Source organism: Heterodontus francisci, chromosome 16 (genome assembly GCF_036365525.1).
Source record: "Heterodontus francisci isolate sHetFra1 chromosome 16, sHetFra1.hap1, whole genome shotgun sequence".
Taxonomy (NCBI): Eukaryota; Metazoa; Chordata; class Chondrichthyes; order Heterodontiformes; family Heterodontidae; genus Heterodontus; species Heterodontus francisci.
The window spans coordinates 78,260,884-78,279,991 of NC_090386.1; the positions used below are offsets into that span (position 1 = coordinate 78,260,884).

At 43.5% G+C, this 19,108-nt stretch overlaps 1 protein-coding gene across 7 annotated transcripts in view; it reads left to right on the top strand.

Annotated features, from left to right (window-relative positions):
* The window catches only part of LOC137378217 (proto-oncogene tyrosine-protein kinase Src-like), a 195,794-nt gene that overhangs the window by 75,680 nt on the left and 101,006 nt on the right, over positions 1 to 19,108 (top strand). For all 7 annotated transcript variants that reach the window (XM_068048421.1, XM_068048420.1, XM_068048423.1 and 4 more), the window contains one exon: positions 11,177 to 11,446. In XM_068048421.1, the coding sequence (XP_067904522.1) occupies positions 11,185 to 11,446 (262 nt within the window). In that variant the 5' untranslated portion in view covers positions 11,177 to 11,184. The remainder of the gene's footprint in view (positions 1 to 11,176; positions 11,447 to 19,108) is intronic.

The window sequence follows — 19,108 nt, forward strand, 5'->3', positions numbered from 1 at the left end:
GGACATACAGCCAACAAAATCGGAACTCAGTGATGCCATTGATTCTCTAGCCAGCGGAAAAACCCCTGGGAAGGACAGCATTACCCCTGAAATAATCAAGAGTGCCAAGCCTGCTATACTTTCAGCACTCTATGAACTGCTTTGCCTGTGCTGGGACGAGGGAGCAGTACCACAGGACATGCGCGATGCCAATATCATCACCCTCTATAAAAACAAAGGTGACCGCGGTGACTGCAACAACTACCGTGGAATCTCCCTGCTCAGCATAGTGGGGAAAGTCTTTGCTCGAGTCGCGCTGAACAGGCTCCAGAAGCTGGCCGAGCGCGTCTACCCTGAGGCACAGTGTGGCTTTCGTGCAGAGAGATCGACCGTTGACATGCTGTTCTCCCTTCGTCAGATACAGGAGAAATGCCGTGAACAACAGATGCCCCTCTACATTGCTTTCATTGATCTCAACTGGAAAAGATCGGATGTCCACCAAAGCTACTAAGTATCATCACCTCATTCCATGACAATATGAAAGGCACAATTCAATATGGTGGCTCCTCATCAGAGCCCTTTCCTATCCTGAGTGGTGTGAAACAGGGCTGTGTTCTCGCACCCACACTTTTTGGGATTTTCTTCTCCCTGCTGCATTCACATGCGTTCAAGTCCTCTGAAGAAGGAATTTTCCTCCACACAAGATCAGGGGGCAGGTTGTTCAACCTTGCCCGTCTAAGAGCGAAGTCCAAAGTACGGAAAGTCCTCATCAGGGAACTCCTCTTTGCTGACGATGCTGCTTTAACATCTCACACTGAAGAGTGCCTGCAGAGTCTCATCGACAGGTTTGCGGCTTGCCTGCAATGAATTTGGCCTAACCATCAGCCTCAAGAAAACGAACATCATAGGGCAGGACGTCAGAAATGCTCCATCCATCAATATTGGCGACCACGCTCTGGAAGTGGTTCAAGAGTTCACCTACCTAGGCTCAACTATCACCAGTAACCTGTCTCTAGATGCAGAAATCAACAAGCGCATGGGAAAGGCTTCCACTGCTATGTCCAGACTGGCCAAGAGAGTGTGGGAAAATGGCGCACTGACACGGAACACAAAAGTCCGAGTGTATCAGGCCTGTGTCCTCAGTACCTTGCTCTATGGCAGCGAGGCCTGGACAACGTATGCCAGCCAAGAGCGACGTCTCAATTCATTCCATCTTCGCTGCCTCCGGAGAATCCTTGGCATCAGGTGGCAGGACCGTATCTCCAACACAGAAGTCCTCGAGGCGGCCAACATCCCCAGCTTGCACACACTACTGAGTCAGCGGCGCTTGAGATGGCTTGGCCATGTGAGCCGCATGGAAGATGGCAGGATCCCCAAAGACACATTGTACAGCGAGCTCGCCACTGGTATCAGACCCACCGGCCGTCCATGTCTCCGCTTTAAAGACATCTGCAAACGCGACATGAAGTCCTGTGACATTGATCACAAGTCGTGGGAGTCAGTTGCCAACGTTCGCCAGAGCTGGCGGGCAGCCATAAAGACAGGGCTAAAATGTGGGGAGTTGAAGAGACTTAGTAGTTGGCAGGAAAAAAGACAGAGGCGCAAGGGGAGAGCCAACTGTGCAACAGCCCCGACAAACAAATGTCTCTGCAGCACCTGTGGAAGAGCCTGTCACTCTAGAATTGGCCTTTATAGCCACTCCAGGCGCTGCTTCACAAACCACTGACCACCTCCAGGCGCGTATCCATTGTCTCTCGAGATAAGGAGGCCCAAAAGAAACTATGCTGTGTGAAAATTGACTGCTGCATTTCCTTACACTAGAACAGTGACTGCACGTCAAAAGAACTTAATTGGCTTTGAAGCACTTTGGAATGTCATGGGTCTGTTAAAGACGCTAAAAAAGGGTGGAAAATAAGAAAGAACTTATATATTTGTATAATGCCTTATCACATCCTCAGAAAGTCCCAGCTAGTCTAGTGGTGACCATGAAACCATTGTCGATTGTTGTTAAAAACCCATCTGGTTCACTAATATTGTTTAGGGAAGGAAATCTGCTGTCCTTACCTGGTCTGGCCTACATGTGACTCCAGGCCCACAGCAATGTGTTTGAGTCTTAAGTGCCCTCTGAAACGGTCTAGCAAGCCACTCAGTTGTATCAAATCGCTACAAAGTCTAAGAAAAGGATTGAAAGCGAAAGGACCACCTGGCATCGACCGAGGCACCAGAAAAGGCAACGGCAAACCCAGCCCTGTCGACCCTGCACACTCCTCCTTACTGACATCAGGGGGCTTGTGCCAAAATTGGTAGAGTTGTCCCACAGACTAATCTGACATAGTCATACCCAGGCAATCATACCTTACAGACATTGTCCCAGACACCATCATCACCATCCCTGGGTATGTCCTGTCCCACCGGCAGGACAGACCCACCAGAGATGGTGGCACAATGGTATACAGTCGACGGGGAGTTGCCCTGGTGGTCCTCGACATTGACCCGGAACCCCATAAAGTCACATGGCATCAGGTCAAACATGGGCAAGGATTACCTGCTGATTACCACCTACCTTCCCCCATCGGCTGATTGAATCAGTGCTTTTCCATGTTGAACACCAGTTGGAAGAAGCACTGAGGGTAGTAAGACACACAATGTACTCAGGTGGGAGACTTCAATGTCCATCACCAAGAGTGGTTTGGTAGCAACACTACTGACCGAGCTGGCCGAGTCCTAAGGGACGTAGCTGCTACATAGGTCTGCGGCAGGTGGTGAGGGAACCAACAAGAGGAAAAAACTTACTTGACCTCATCCTCACCAATCTACCTGTCGCAGATGCATCTGGCCATGACAGTATTGTGACCACCGCACAATCTTTGTGGTGACAAAGTCCCGTCTTCACATTGAGGATATCCACCATGTGTTGAGTAGCACTACCACTGTGCTAAATGGGATAAATTTCAAACAGATCTGGCAACTCAAACTGGACATCCATGAGGCCATCAACAGCAGCAGAATTGTATTGAACCACAATCTGTAACCTCATGGCTCGGCATATCCCCCACTCTACCATTACCATCAAGCTGGGGGACCAACCCTGGTTCAATGAAGAGTGTAGGAAGTCATGCCAGGAGCAGCACCAGGCATACCTAAAAATGAGGTGTCAGCCTGGTGAAGCTACAACCCAGGACTACTTGCATGCCAAACTGCTTAAGCAGCATGCAATATAAAGGGCTAAGCGATCCCACAACCAATGGTTCAGATCTAAGCTCTGCTGTCCTGCCACATCCAGTCGTGAATGGTGGTGGACATTTAAACAACTGACAGGAGGAGGAGGCTCCACAAATATCTCCATCCTCAACGATTGGGGAGCCCAGCACATCTGTGCAAAAGACAAGGCTGGTGCATGTGCAACCATCTTCAGCTAGACGTGCCGAGTGGATGATCCATCTCAGCCTTCTCCTGAGGTCGCCAGCATCACAGATGAAAGTCTTCAGCCAATCCGATTCACTCCACATGATCTCAAGAAATGGCTGAAGACACTGGATACTGCAAAGGCTATGCACCCTGATAACATTCCAGCAATAGTACTAAATACTTGTGCTCCAGAACTAGCTGCGCCCCTAACCAAGCTGCTCCAGTACAGCTACAACACTGGCATCTACCTGGCAATGTGGAAAATTGCCTAGGTATGTCCTTTGCACAAAAAACAGGGCGGTAATTGGCCGGGTTGGTTTTGTCCTATCCGCCTGCTTTCGATCATCGGTAAAGTGATGGAAGGGGTCATCAACAGTGCTGTCAAGTGGCAGTTGCTCAGCAATAACCTGCGGATTGACGCCCAATTTGTGTTCCGCCAAGGCCACTCAGCTCCTCATTACAGACTTGGTCGAAACATGGACAAAAGAGGTGAGGTGAGAGTGACTGCCCTTGACATCAAAGCAGCATTTGACTGAGTTTGGCAACAAGGAGCTCTAGCAAAACTGGAGTCAATGGGAATCAGGGGGAAAACTCTTCGCTGGTTGGAGTCATACCTAGCAGAAAGGAAGATGGTTGTGATTGTTGGAGGTCAATCATTTAGTCTCAGGACATCGCTGCAGGAGTTCCTCAGGGTAGTGTCCGAGGCCCAACCATCTTCAGCTGCTTCATCAATGACCTTCCCTCCATCATAATGTCAGAAGTGGGAATGTTCGCCGATATTTGCACAATGTTCAGCACCATTCACAACTCCTCAGATACTGAAGCAGCCCATGTCCAGATGCAGCAAGACCTTGACAACATCCAAGCTTGGGCTGATAAATGACAAGTAACATTCACGCCACACAAGTACCAATCTTGTTCAAAAAAAGGTTTAAAAAAAAACTAAAAAACGTTGACTCTGCTTCTCTCTCCAAAGATGCTGCCTGACCTGCCCAGGCTAATGCCCTGGGGACATGGGTTCAAATCCCACCACAGCAGCTGGTGGAATTTAAATTCAATTAATAAATTGAATTTCTCAATATCTGGAATTAAAAGCTAGTCTCAGTAATGGTGCCATGAAACCGTCAAATTGCCATAAAAATTCATCTGATTCACTAATGTGCTTTAGAGAATGAAATCTGCTGTCCTTATCTGGTCTGGCCTCTATATGACTCCACAAAAAGAGCAATGTGGTTGACTCTTAACCACCGTCCGAAATGACTCAGCAAGCCACTCAGTTGCCAAGGGCAATTAGGGATGGGCAATAAATGCTGGCCTTGCCAGCGACACCCAAATCCCATGAAAGAATAAAAAATATCCTGATTGAGACAGTGAGTGGCTGAGCCATAAGGTCGAGAAGGTACAGATTTGATTCCTGATCTATGCTGAATTAGTTGTTCTCAACCTGCATTACGCTAGGTTTGTATTGGGAACTGTCCAGTTACTCTACTGGAAGTGCTGAGTGAGGACAGGATCAGATTCATCTGTAATGCCCCTGTAGTTGCACATCCTGCCTGTACTCATTATCTGAGCTCATGTGAGCATGTCGACATGGAACCGTATCTGTCCCCTTCTCTCCTGAAAGAGCTTTGACTCTCACTGAGGTACAGTTCTATCAGTGCCAATTTTCTGCAGTTGCTTTCACATTCTTCATAGGTCAGTCCAGACAGTGAGTATTGGTAGCATATGGGGATCTGTTTTCACCGAATATTCACAAAGGCAATCACTGGATAGTGATCAGGTAGTGTAACCCTTGCCAATTGCCTTTTCTTAGCTTGAGGACCAGAAGAAAATCTTTAATTTTTATATATCACCTTATTATATCCATGCAACATTCCAAAGTCCTTTACATTCAATTGATTATTTTTGAAGTGTAGTGGTTCACTGTTGTTATGTAGGCAAACCAGGGAGCGAATTTATGCATAAGTCTGTCCCATAAGCAGCAAGTAATGTTAATGGCCTGTTAATCTATTTTGGATGGTGTTTGTTGATGGAGGAATCTTGGCCAAGGCATCTGGAGATCTCCTTGCTCTTCTTTGAATATTGCCATGGGATCTTTTAACATGCACTGGAATAGGTACATGGGCTATCAGTTCCATATCATATTTGAAAGATCATGCACTGAAGAATCATAGATAATGTGCACATTTCCTGGAGTGGTGCTTGAATGCACAACCTTCTGATCTGAGTCAAGAATGCTATCAACTGAGACAAACTGACTCAAAACAAGTGATCAAACCTCTGAGGTTTCTGTCTGCAAGGATCAGTTGCTTGCTGTGTTTACTTGCTGAGTCATTTGGGAGCATTTTGAAATTTTTAGTGCAATTTATTATTTATATTTCCTTTTTCTTGAGTCAGGTGGGCAGAAGAATTTTGTCACAGATTCATCCTCTGTGGCACCCATATCATACTGATGAGGGAATGACAAGTATATAGGTGGGATTTGTCCAGGCAGTTTACTCTTCCTGGAGTATAAGCAGTGTATTTTATAGTGCCCAACTGAGGACTAAAGAGAGAGGCCAAGTTTTATTCAATTCATTCACGAGATGTGGACATTGCTGGGAAGCCTAGCATTTATTGCCCATCCCTAGATGCCCCTGAGACTGGTCGGCTTTCTTGACCTTGTACCCTATTTAAGAGATAATATTTGTGTTTGTGACTCTTTGGATGAGGGGATTTAGTGCTCCCTGTACTAGTGTGAAATACTTCCTCTGATAGGTTGCAGTGCAGCTTTTGGTATTTGGAGGTCTACATGCCTAAAGGACATAAGGGGAAATATCTCTGCTTTTATAGTTTGCTGGTGCTGCCAGCTTCTGATGTCCTTGTCTCATGCAAATGGCAGCAACACCAAGTTGCCAGATTGTTAAAATCCATGTTAAGTGATGAGACCTGCTCACTAGCTTTAGCAAGTCTGATATGTCATCATTGGTGTAGCTGCTGGTATCTGGGAATTGGCAGCACTAAACTGAACACTGGCATTACTTAAGTGTTTGTATTGTCCTTCCTGCACTAAAAGCAGTCAGACCTTGAGCCAATTTGAGCCTCAGCTGCTGATGACCTATGAGTTCAAGTAGGAGCACATTTACTGCTTGAAGCTGCTTTTTCTTTTCCTTCCTCCTTTTTCTATTTTCCAATTGTAAGAATTTTTGTAATCTGTTCCTAATTCTTAATTTAACAACAATGGGATTCTTGGCTGGGCCCTTGCCTACAAGGTGTGAATTAAGCAGAATTTATCGAGCACTGGCCTATTGGTGCTCCCCTTCCAGGTTCCCTTCTCCGAGTTTAAACATTGATCATATTATCTAGACCCGAAGTTCCACCTCAATTCACAACCAGTCGTTCGATTTTAGCATTGAAGACAGCTTCAACCCCATGTTGGGTGTTTCAGCTTCCTTCAGTTTTGAAATTCTGCCTAGTAAAAGAGAACTGGTGAGAGGATGACTCATTGCAACTGGGCAATGGTTATGGATGTTATTGCTGACTTTGTGTATTTTTCTAGTTTTGCTGTTTCCCACAAGTGGAAGCAGACTTTTTGGCGGGTATTTTATGTTCTCCCCCGCATCGAGTTTGGAGGTGGGGAAAGCATTCAATTGGGTGGGGGTGGCCATCTTCTTTCCTCTACCCCAATTAAGTCCACGGTGGGAAGGCCTGTGGACAGGCTTCTGTCCTGCTGTCAATTGAGGCCCTCAAGTGGGCAGTCAATTCCCAATTAAGGGCGTCATCTCACCACTGCCTGTATTAGCCCAGCAGCAGTCAGACTTGTCGCCACATGGGGAACACACCAAGAAAACCTTTGCGGGTTGCTTGCCAGCTTGGGGCGTGGGGGCGGGTCTCTCGTTAAAAGACACCTAGTACCTGATTGAGGGGCCCAGTATCGGGAAGGGTGACCCGCTGAGAGCCACATCACTGCCTTTGCTGCTGACCCCCCCCCCCCCCACTTCTCCACCATGACCCCCACTGAACGAAACCCCTTCTGCCCTGACTCGCCTGTGGCTTGGGTCCCTTGCCTCCGGTGAGTCCAGTACTGGCAGCAACCACTTCCTGGTGGTGCTTTACAGTGAAAGAGCTGCCGGCCTCTGATTGCCCGGCAGCTCTCAGCAGGCGGGACTCCAGTGACCAGGATCTTTAATCCCAGGGAAGGCTGTCCACTTAAGTGCCTAATTGGCATGTAATGCGGTGGGCCTTCCCCAGAGGAGGTGACGTGGGGCTCTCACCGGTGCTTCAGCCTGTGGCCGCAACACCCGTTGCCCACATAAAATCCCCCTTTGTGGCTGCTCTGTCATAACCTTTCATAATTTTAATGACCTCTAATAGGTCACCCCACTGCTTTTTCTTTTCAAGAGAAGAGAGGCTCAGCCTGTTCATCCTTCCCTGATGGGTCTAACCTTGTAGTTCTGATATCACCGGTGTAAATCCTTTCTGCACCCTTTTATAATATTGCACCCAGAACTGCACACAGTACTTCATGTATGATCTAACCCAAGGCTCAAAACAAGTTTAGCATAATTTTTCTACTTTTCAATTTTATCCCTCTAGCACTTGGTTTGTTTTTTTTAATAGCCTTATTGACCTGCATTGCTACCTTTTAGTGATTAGTGTTTTTGTACTCCCTTTCCTCTTTCACCCATTCAGATTCTTATTCTCTAAGTAATATGTGATGTCCTTATTTTTCTTACCAAAATGTAATATTTCACACTTAATCTATGTCACAATTTATTTGTCGATTATATGCCCATTCTGCAAGTTTACTAATAATGTCTTGTAATTGGTTGCTATCCTCTACAGTGCTGTGTATCTCTCCCAATTTGGTGCCATCTGCAAATTTAGAAATTTTGTTTTGGTTTCAAAGTCTAAATCATTCATTATAAATTGTGAACAATAATGGTACCAACATTGTGAGCCCCATTTCCTACCTTCTATCACTCTGAATAGCTATCCTTTATCCCTATTCTCATAGTCCCCTCACTTTATTTTTAACCATTTTCTTACACTTTTGTTCTATAACTCTTGTTACTCCCTGGTCATTTATGGCCTCAGTTTAGCCTGTCTCATGCTGTCCCTTTGTGATTCATTTAGATTTAAGCGTGTTTCGTTTCTTGCAGATTTCTCCCTCTGCCTTAGAGTTTAACGTCTTTGTGACTTCTCTAGTTACCCTTTCCATTGGGACATTGGTCCAATTCCAGTTCAGGCCAAGCCCGTCCCATTGGTACAACTCCTTCTTGTCCCAGTACTGGTGCAAGTGCCCAATGAATGGAACCCCTCTTCCTTACACTAGCCCTTTATCTATCTGTTAACTCATCTGATCTGTCTCTATGCTAATTTGCACCGGTCTTGGGCAATAATCCAAAGATTTATCCTCAAGGTCCTGCTTTTTACTTTTAGTTCCTAAATCCTGATAGTCCCACAGCAGGACCCCTCCCTGTTCCTTTGTTTATCATTTGTTCCAACCTGGACCACAACAACTAGATTTACCCCTCCCTTTCCAAGTTCCTCTCCAGCAGCCTCGAGATATCTCTTACCCTGACACCAAGTAGGCAACACGTCCTTCAGGATTCTTGTTCGTCATTTTGTGTAACAGCTGAGCTGGGTTGTAGCGGGTCTTCCTTTTAAATCGCACCAGATCCTGCTCTTTTTAATGGTTGGGCTGGGTTGCCAGGGGTTTCCCTTTTAAAATGGTCCGCTTCCCGCCCCTTTTATGCTGGGCTGGGCTAGTGCAGATGAAGAGTGATGCAGAGTGGCTGAAAAGTATAAATTTTACCTTATCCTGACCCTGAGATTTAACTTCAAAATTAGGATGTTGACTTTAGCATTGCATACAATTCTTAAAACCTAGCTCTTTGTCTCTGCTTTTGGTCATCTGCCCTAATATCTTGTATGTGACTCGGTGTCAAATTTTGTTTGATAATATTTGTGTGAAGTGCTTTGGGACATTTTACTATGCTAAGGTGCTATATAAATGCTAATCGTCATAGTAGTAGTATCATCAACTCCAAGAATTGTTGAATTATTCCATTTCCTGAAACAGCCTGTGTGTGAGTCTACTGATTCTTCATCTTGCTGATGGCTTGCTGTAGAAACTTTTACAATGTTTCTTCTATTTATAATTATCTTTAATCCTAACTTTCATTAAAATAAGAGTTGTTTAATTTTTTTTATTCGTTCATAGGATGAGGGCGTCGTTGGCTAGGCCAACGTTTATTGTCCATCACTAATATTGCCCTTGAGAAGTTGGTGATGAGCTGCCTTCTTGAACTGCTGCAGTCCTTGGGGTGTAGGTACACCAACAGTGCTGTTAGGAAGGGAGTTCCAGCATTTTGACCCAGCGACAGTGAAGGAATGGCGATATAGTTCCAAGTTGGGATGGTGTTTGGTTTGGAGGGGAACTTGCAGATGGTAGTGTTCCCATGCATCTGCTGCCCCTGTTCTTCTAGGTGATAGAGATTGTGAGTTTGGAAGGTGCTGTCGAAGGTGCCTTGGTGAGTTTCTGCAGTGCATCTTGTAGATGGTACACACTGCTGCCACTGTGCGTCGATGGTGGAGGCAGTGAATGTTGACGGTGGTGGATGGGATGCCAATCAAGTGGGCTGCTTTGTCTTGAATGATGTCCAGCTACTTGAGTGTTGTTGGAGCTGCACCCAACCAGACAAGTGGAGAGTATTCCATGACACTCCTGACTTGTACCTTGAAGATGGTGGACAGGCATTGGGGAGTCAGGAGGTGAGTTACTCACCACAGAATTCCCAGCCTCTGACCTGCTCTTGTAGCCACAGCATTTATGTGGCTGGTCCAGTTCAGTTACTGGTCAATGGAAACCTCCAGGATGTTAATAGTGGGGAATTCAGCGATGGTAATGTCATTGAACATTAAGGGGGGATGGTTAGAATCTCTCTTGTTTGAGATGTTCATTGCCCGGCACTTGTGTGGCGCGAATGTTAATTGCCATTTATCAGCCCAAGCCTGGATGTTGTCCAGGTCTTGCTACATCTGGGCACGGGCTGCTTCAGAATCTGAGGAGTTGCAAATGTTGCTGAACATTGAACATCAGCGGACATCCTTACTTCTGACCTTTGACAAAGGGAAGGGCATTGATGAAGCAGCTGAATGTAGTTGGGCCTACAACACTACCCTGAGCAACTCCTGCAGTGAAGTCCTGGGACTGAGATGATTGACCTCCAACAACCACAACCATCTTCCTTTGTGCTAGGTATGACTCCAACCAGTGGAGAATTTTCCCCCTGATTCCGGTTTTGCTAGGGCTCCTTGTTGCCATACTCGGTCAAATGCTGCCTTGATGTCAAGGGCAGTCACTTTTACCTCACCTCTGGAGTTCACCTCTTTTGCCCATATTTGAACCTAGGCTGTAATGAGCTCAGGAGCTGAGTGGCCCTGGCGAAACCCAAACTGAGTGTCAGTGAGCAGGTTATTACTGAGCAAGTGCCCGCTTGCTAGCAAAGTGATGGAAGGGGTCATCGATAGTGCTGATGATTGAGAGTAGACTGATAGGGCAGTAATTGGCCAAGTTGGATTTGTCTTGCACAGGACATACCTGGGCAACTTTCCACATTGCCAGGTAGATGCCAGTGTTGTAGCTGTACTGGAACAGCTTGGCTAAGGGAGCGGCTAGTTCTGGAGCACAGGTCTTCAGTACTATTACTATATGATCAGAGAGAAAGGAGAAGGAACTTAACTGTGAATTATTAATTTAGAAACTGTTCTGGCTGTTTCGTAATTTAAATTTTTTTTTTTGCAGATTTAACAATGGGGAGTGGTAAGAGCAAGCTGAAAGACCCTTCTCTGAAGCCAAAGGCTGGAGACAACAACATTCCCTCCTGTACACCGAATCTACGCTATGGACCTGATCCAACACAAGAATCTCAATCAACTCCCGCGAAAGCTTCAGGTCTGGATAAGAACAGCACCAATGTTACACCGTTCGGAGGAACCACAGAATCAACGCTATTTGGGGGGGTTATTTCATCAAATGCATCTTCACCATCACAACGAACAGGCCAACTGGCAGGTTAGTATGGGGCACAGGAGCTGTGGAATGATTGTGGGAGGAGAATAGAGAGAAAGAGCGAGAGAGACATTTGAATAATTAGTAATCCTAAATTAATTTTAAAAGCATTCCCACAAATACCAATTTCTAAAAATTAGCAAGCTTTCCTAATGATGATGATGCTAAATGCGCTATGTAACCTCTTTAAGATATGATCCAGCACATAACATTGGCTCGCTGTGGGAAAGATACATTGGCCTTGGAGGGGGTGCAGTGCAGATCCACCAGAATTAAACAGGGACTAAAAAAGTTAAATTATGAGGACTTTACATAGACTAGGCTTGTATTCTCTGGAATATAGATGATTAAGGGGTGCTCTAATTGTGGTTTTAAAATAATTAAAAGATTTGATAGGGTGGGTGGAGAGAAACAATTTCCTCTGGTTAACAAGGGAGAATAACCTGAAACTAGAGCAAGGCTGTTCAGGGATGATGTCAGATGATGTCAGAAAGCACTTTGTCACTCAAAGTGTAATGGAAATCTGGAACGGTTTCCCTCCCAAAAAGAACTGTTGAGGCTAGGTCAATTGAAAATTTCAAAATGGAGATTGATAACGTTTTTGTTAGGAAAGAATATTAAAAGGTTAAGGAACCAAGGCGTGTAGATTGAGTTAAGATACAGATCAGAAATGATCCAACTATATGGTGGAGGAGGCTCGAAAAGTGCCAAATAAGCTACCCCGGGACTGTTCCTAGGAGTTGTTGCCCTTCAGATGAAGTGTTAAAATTAGGCCCCATCTTCTTGATCTGGTGGTGCATCCGGATGTTAATGATTCTCTGGCAGTTTTGGAAGCAGAACAAGGAGCTGTCACTGTCCTGGCCAACATTATTTTCTCAACCAATACCAGAAGCAAAAGCATAAATAACTTTATTTCATTGCTGTTTACCCAAATAACAGTAGGTGCATAATGTAATTAATTCGATGTAAATCACTTAGGGATGTTTGGGAGGTGTGATGAGGCATTATCTAAGTGTAAATTTTTTCTTTTGGAAGAAGGTTAATTGCAAGCCAGAGTCGTAAGTTTCATTTCTGATCTGTACTGAGGTAGCTGATTTCAGCTGGACTAGAGGTGGCAGCGTTACAGTTAGCTTCAGTACTCCTGGACTCAGGAGGGCAAGACTGGACAGGTTTGGCCATGTGGCTGTTCATCTGTGAACCAAGATGGTGGTTGTCAGCAGCCTTTTGATTCATGGTGCATCACAACTGAGCCCAAACCTGTCAGCATCCAATGACTACTTCTCTAGTAACAGGCACTGGATAGCAATCAGGAGTTGGAACTCTGGCAATTTTCCCCTCCTTTCTTTGCGTGGGGATGCTGAATCTGCTTATATTACAGCTTTTTAAAAATATTCATTATCTTGTAATCAGCAAATAAAATGATGTACCTGCAGGCCTTCCAAATGAAGTGGGTGGGGGAAGGAATGCCTGATATAAGGATGTTTTTGACAAGAACTTCCAGGTTATAACCTGGATGAGCACCAGCCTATACTATTCTTGCTGTAACAGTGGTGATATTGCTATAGGTCGTCTTGTGATGAGAAATGTCTTTGGAGCACACCTATGTGCTGAAAAGTATAGGTGGCTTATTTCATCAAATGTTGCCTCCTCACCTCTGCGAAATGTCTAAAAGCACTTTAGATACTATGATTTATTTTTTGCCACTCCCATATGATTACACGGCTGTGGGGGGAGGCGGAGAGGAGGGAAGTGTTTAGATGGGATGTTCTGGCCATTATGATAAGTGGCAGGCTTGATGTGCTGACTGTCACATCAATCTTGTATGGCTGACACTCTGAAATCCAATGACTGTTATGTAGGCAAATGTAGCAGCCACTTTGCACACAAGGCTATCTTACAAACGGCAGTGAGTAGTTAATCTCTTTTTCACTTATTGGTTGACAGAGAAATATTGACCAGACTGGGGGAACAAACAAACAAAGTGAACATGGTTTTATGAAAGGGAAATCATGTTTGACAAATTTTAGTTTTTTGAGGATGTGACTGGATAGATAAAGGGGAACTGGTAGATGTTGTATGATAAATTCCAGAAAGCTTGTGCAAGGATAATGCTGGAGCCTATCTTTACTCAGTTTCACATTTATTGTACAGAGTAAAAGTGCCCCAAGTCCAGTCCCTATCCATTCCATGATTTTATCTGTAATCATCCTTTTATCCTTGCTATTTACTATTGTTGAAAGACTAAATCTAGTTGCTAGATCTATAAAATGTAGAATGAAAATATTCTTGTCTTTGTCCCATACCTTTGACTCCATGGCAACTACCTCGTTAAAGTCACCTGTCAATGGAAGGCTTACAATAGGACATGATGGCATACTCCGATACTTTTTACAGATTTCACACTTTTCACTAATCTCTTCTATTATCCTCATAGACTCTTCATCAATCACACCTGCATCCTTCAGCAGGGTTTTTAATCTTTGACAAGAAGGGTGAGCAAATTGCCTCTGTAACTTTAAGACAATTTGCTTTTTATCTCTCTCTGATTCTTATCACCTGATGCCATTAATACTTCTTTAACACTCTGACTAGAAACATCAGGTTTTGTTAAGGGGATACAATAATGCCCTGTTCTGATGAAAGTTCACAGACCTGAAACATTAACTCTGCTTCTCTCTCCACAGATGATGCCTGACCTCCTGAGTATTTCCAGCACTTCCTGTTTTTATTTCAGATTTCCAGCATCTGCAGTATTTTGTGTTTATTACAATAATGTCCTGACTGGGAAAACTGCAAATTCACTGACTTTCCAAAAACAATAGCCTTATCATTTTCCATATTAAGTTTCATTTGTGCCTTTTTTATTGAAGGTTTACTCAATGGTAAAGGTATCTCATTAGAGATTACATCAGAACTGATAAAGTGGCTTACTCCAGCTATTTTACATGGAATTACCACTCTCTTCAGTGACTTCAATGTATTGTCAACACTAAACCTAAAACTGGTAGTCCTTAACCTTGTGTCGATCATCACTACTGAGTGATTCCAGATAACATTGTAACCAATCTGTTCACATACTGTCGATTTGTAAGCACTATCTAATACAGTACAATTGAATGAATCCGCAACTAACACATCCATCACAGAACTAAAACTCCTTGTAACTAGTATGATTCATTCAGATTCATCAATATCTTCCTCTTCTGCTTCAGAATTCTCTATGTTTTGTGTTATTTCGAGGACTCTGCCCCTCGGCTTAGGGCAGTTCATTGCATAATGAATCTTTGAGTTAGAACCTGAAGCACCTATTAACTGTTCCTTGGGCATTCCTGGGATTCATTCGCCTTTGATTGCTGTTCCAATTCTGTCTTCCACTATAATAGTCAGATCTGCTAAAGGTGCTTTCATCCTCATTCCTCCTGTCTTTAACTCTTCCATTGTACCTGTGTCCGGTATCTGGACCATTGCAAAATTCAGTAACCATTGAGTCCTCCAATCTTTGTGTCACTGCAGAATGCCTTGTTTGGTCTGACCATGCCTCATACGCATTCAATAGGTCATCTTTTTTGTAAATTTCATCTAAGAATTTTAACAGAAGATCCAAACCTTCATCAGTATCCAACTGAAGAGCATCCAGTTCACAAAACACTTAATTTTTGATTTTATCTTTGGTAGGAAGTGGCAATGCCAAGCCCATACCTTGCTTTCTCTTCAGTAGGATGTAACCCGTGTCCACATATCCACTTCATTCTTCCACTGGTCACATGGTTCAGACTCTGAGAACATCGGAGGGTAATCATACCCTAACAATTTACACTTGCTTTCTGTCATATTTGCCACAATAGCCCATAAGATTTTAGTTTACTATGTTTAAAAAAAAAAGTTCCTTGTTTCCAACCTTCAGCTTTAGGCAACATCCTCTGCTACCATGTTAAACTCCAGAAAACTTGTTGTGGAAGGATAATGCTGGAGCCTATCTTTACTCAGTTTCACAGTTATTGTACAGTGTAAAAGGATTACAAACATGTAGCTCCTCACTCAAAACCCTCTCCAAGTCTCATTAAGAGTCTCCTGATAAGTGCTCAAGTAAGACCCAATTAACACCTTCCACCTGCATATACATCAAACAATTGATATACAATTAACAGATTAACAGATTCCCTTCTTTCTTTTATAATACAACTTGGATTAACATGCTCAAAGACCATTTCAAAATAAATCAAAATAAAATTCCATATTGGGTTCAAAGTATAACATTGTGAGACACCCCATCTCTAGCACCCCTAACAATTTCTTTGTACTAGCATTTTGTTTTGTGAAACAGTCAGATAGCTGATGACTTGCATCTACCCATTTAAGTTTGTAGATTTCCTTTCTCTCCAGCATTTGTTTCAATCCAGCAAGGTTAATACGTAGTCTTTTCTCACTCACACTTTTTGTAGATTGTACATTGTCCCACAAAAAACAATTATCCACATAACATTCAATAGGTATCCTATCTTCAGTATGTCCCTTGTTCAGAATTTCACCCAAAGTATTTGACAAATAGAACCCCACATCCACTGCCTCCCAAGACCCAGTGTTTCAGCAGTTAAAGTGCTTTTAATGACCCATTTTATTTTCTTAGCTTCCCAAGCTAAAGGACAATGTTTCCCATTTTCACCCATCAGAAATATTATGAAACCAGCTGCACTTGAATACATCAGGAAGATTAGCATGTGAAGCATCACTAAAAATTATTAGCTTCATGTTCTTTGGGTCACCTAAGGACGGGAACTTCAGCACACATTTCTCCAGATTTTTAAAATGTTTTATTTGCTTTTAAAACATTTTCAACTTTCGGGTGTTTCATCGTTGTACTTGGCTCCAGCACATCAAAACTAACATCGGGCCTAGTCTGAGTGCACAAGCAATTTAATTGACCAATCAAGCTTCACAATTGCTCAGACTGTGCTTTAGATAGATCATCATCTTTCTGTGATGACCTAGCACGATTAACTGGGATGGAAGTAACACTCTCTAAATAGGATTATTGCCTTAAAGTTATTCCAGCCTTAGTCTGCTTAATTTCTAAACCAATATATTTCAAGGCCCCATAAGCCTGACTCCCAATCTTAAATTCTGCCCTAATCTTATTAATAACCTATTTCTCAAAATCTACAGTACCACCCCATAAGAAATCATCAACGTGCATCATGAAGATGCCAGAAGGTTTCTCTTTATGATACCAATAAAACATGGCAGATCTGCTTTTATTTGAATACAATCAATTTTCAATAAAACATATCTCACCGAAAAATACCACACCCTGGAAGCATCAATAAGGTCAGACGCGTTTGTTCAGTTTTCATAGTTTTCCTTCTGCATCTGTTGCCTCTATAGGTGGTTTTAGAAACACATCTCTCTGAAAAGTATTACCCTGAAGAAATGCGGCTTTTGTGTCAATGGATCTACACGTCCATGAATATGTGGCCAAAAGAGCCAAAAAGATTTTCAAGATGTCTTTTCCAGCTATGGGAGAGTCCATTCTAACGCATCGGAATCATTTCGTCACTCTTCAAAACTCCTCGCAACTAGCCTCGCTTTAGCCTTATAAGTCCCATCAGAAGGACTTTTTCAGTACAAATCTGACAAGGCTGGCTGCCCCCAATCTGGTACCTCAGAATAAACTCCAAACTCTTTCCAACTCTCTAATTCCTTATATTTTTTTATTTTATTTTTTATTTTTTATTTAGAGATACAGCACAGAAACAGGCCCTTCGGCCCACCGAGTCTGTGCCAACCAAGAACCACCCATTTACACTAACCCTACAGTAATCCCATATTCCCTACCACCTACCTATACGTGGAGCAATTTACCATGGCCAATTTACCTATCACCTGCAAGTCTTTGGCAGTGGGAGGAAACCGGAGTACCCGGCGAAAACCCACGCGGTCACAGGGAGAACTTGCAAACTCCGCACAGGCAGTACCCAGAATTGAACCCGGCTCCCTGGAGCTGTGAGGCTGCGGTGCTAACCACTGCGCCACTGTGCTGTTTTGCTTCTGGTAGTTTATCCTCAAGTTTATTGGCAGCCACTAAAACTTCACGTTCATGAGGACTTCAGCTTCTAGTTCTGTTCAGAGACTGCTCTCTAGCTTTGATGTCATTGTGGAATCTGTTCAAACTACGGCCTCTATTAGCACTGTGATGTCTTTCAGGACTACTGCTATAAGATCTCCTTGCCCACTATTTGAGGCTCTTTCTCCAGTATGGGATTGTTTCCTGACGCAAGGGTGATTTCCAGACCCACTATTAGAAATTGCACTGCACTTTCTTACCCTCCACTCTTTCACCCCATTCTGTCAGTCCATGGCTCTGGCTTCTTGGCCATCATCTTGAACATTCAACCAATATTTAAACTTGCCTGTAGAATTTCCTGCACGTCTTACAATTGTTGCATCTCTCCTTTTATTAGACCTCTGTGGAATATATGTTACCGGGTGCCTGCTTGGAGCAATTGTCCTTTGGATGTGATAGCTCTTTCCTGAGTGTCATGATCCCTCACGTTACTATCCAACCCTTGATCTACCTCATTCTGTTCGTCAGGACCTTCATCACAAAACCCATGAGTATTTGAGGTACAAGGTGCATCGTTTCCCTCTTTCAACTGCTCAGATTCTGAGATTTTGTAATCAACCCCAATCAATCACGAGGAATGAACCATAACAGTTTGATTTCCATGCTTGATGACGACTGTCTTACCATCACAACTTATTACCTTATCAGGGCCCTTCCATTCCTTATAACCCTCTTTTTTATAATACACCAAATCCCCTCAATTAAATTCCACCTCAGATAGCCTTAAATGATGCCTTAGAGTTTTCTCAATTTTCTCAGAGACCTCAGCTGTGATGAAAGCTCATCTCCCTGCATGTAGAGCATTCAAATGAGCAGAAAAAATAGAACTAATTGTTGTACCTTCTAGAGCAGGAGGACTATCGCACAGTACAGAAGGCAATTTGGGGATTCCGCCCAGAGACTAATTGATGTGGACTATATCCTCCAACTATCTGAAACGAATTCTTTGCATGAACTGTCCATGCCAGGGTGGTTGTCAACTTGCAGTTTGGTTGGTCAGCTAAGATTTTATGCAGCATTTCATCAAGGACTTTCTGCTCCAGTATTCATAACTGTAATGTTCATGTTTTCACACATGTCTCTGAGCTCGTCATTGGCAAATTCCCCTCCATTATCAGTCAGAAACAATTAAGACAATTGATACAAAATTAACATAGTATACTTGGATTTTCAAAAGACATTCGAAAAGATTAATAAGATAAGGGTTCATGGAGTTGGGGGTAATATATTAGCATGGATAGAGAATTGATTAATGGACAGGAAGCAAAGAGTAGTGACAAATGGAGCATTTTCAAGTTGGCAGGCTGTGACTAGTGGAGTGCCACAAGGATCAGGGCTGGAGTCTCAGCCATTTACAATCTATATTAAGGACTTAGATGAAGAGATAGAGAGTAACTTATCTATGTTTGCTGACAATACAAAGCTAGGTGGGAATGTTAGCTATGAGGAGGATACAGAGACTGCAAAGAGATATAGACAGGTTAATTGAGTGGGCAACAAGATTGCAGATGGAGCATATATAATGTGGGAAAGTGTGAGTCTAT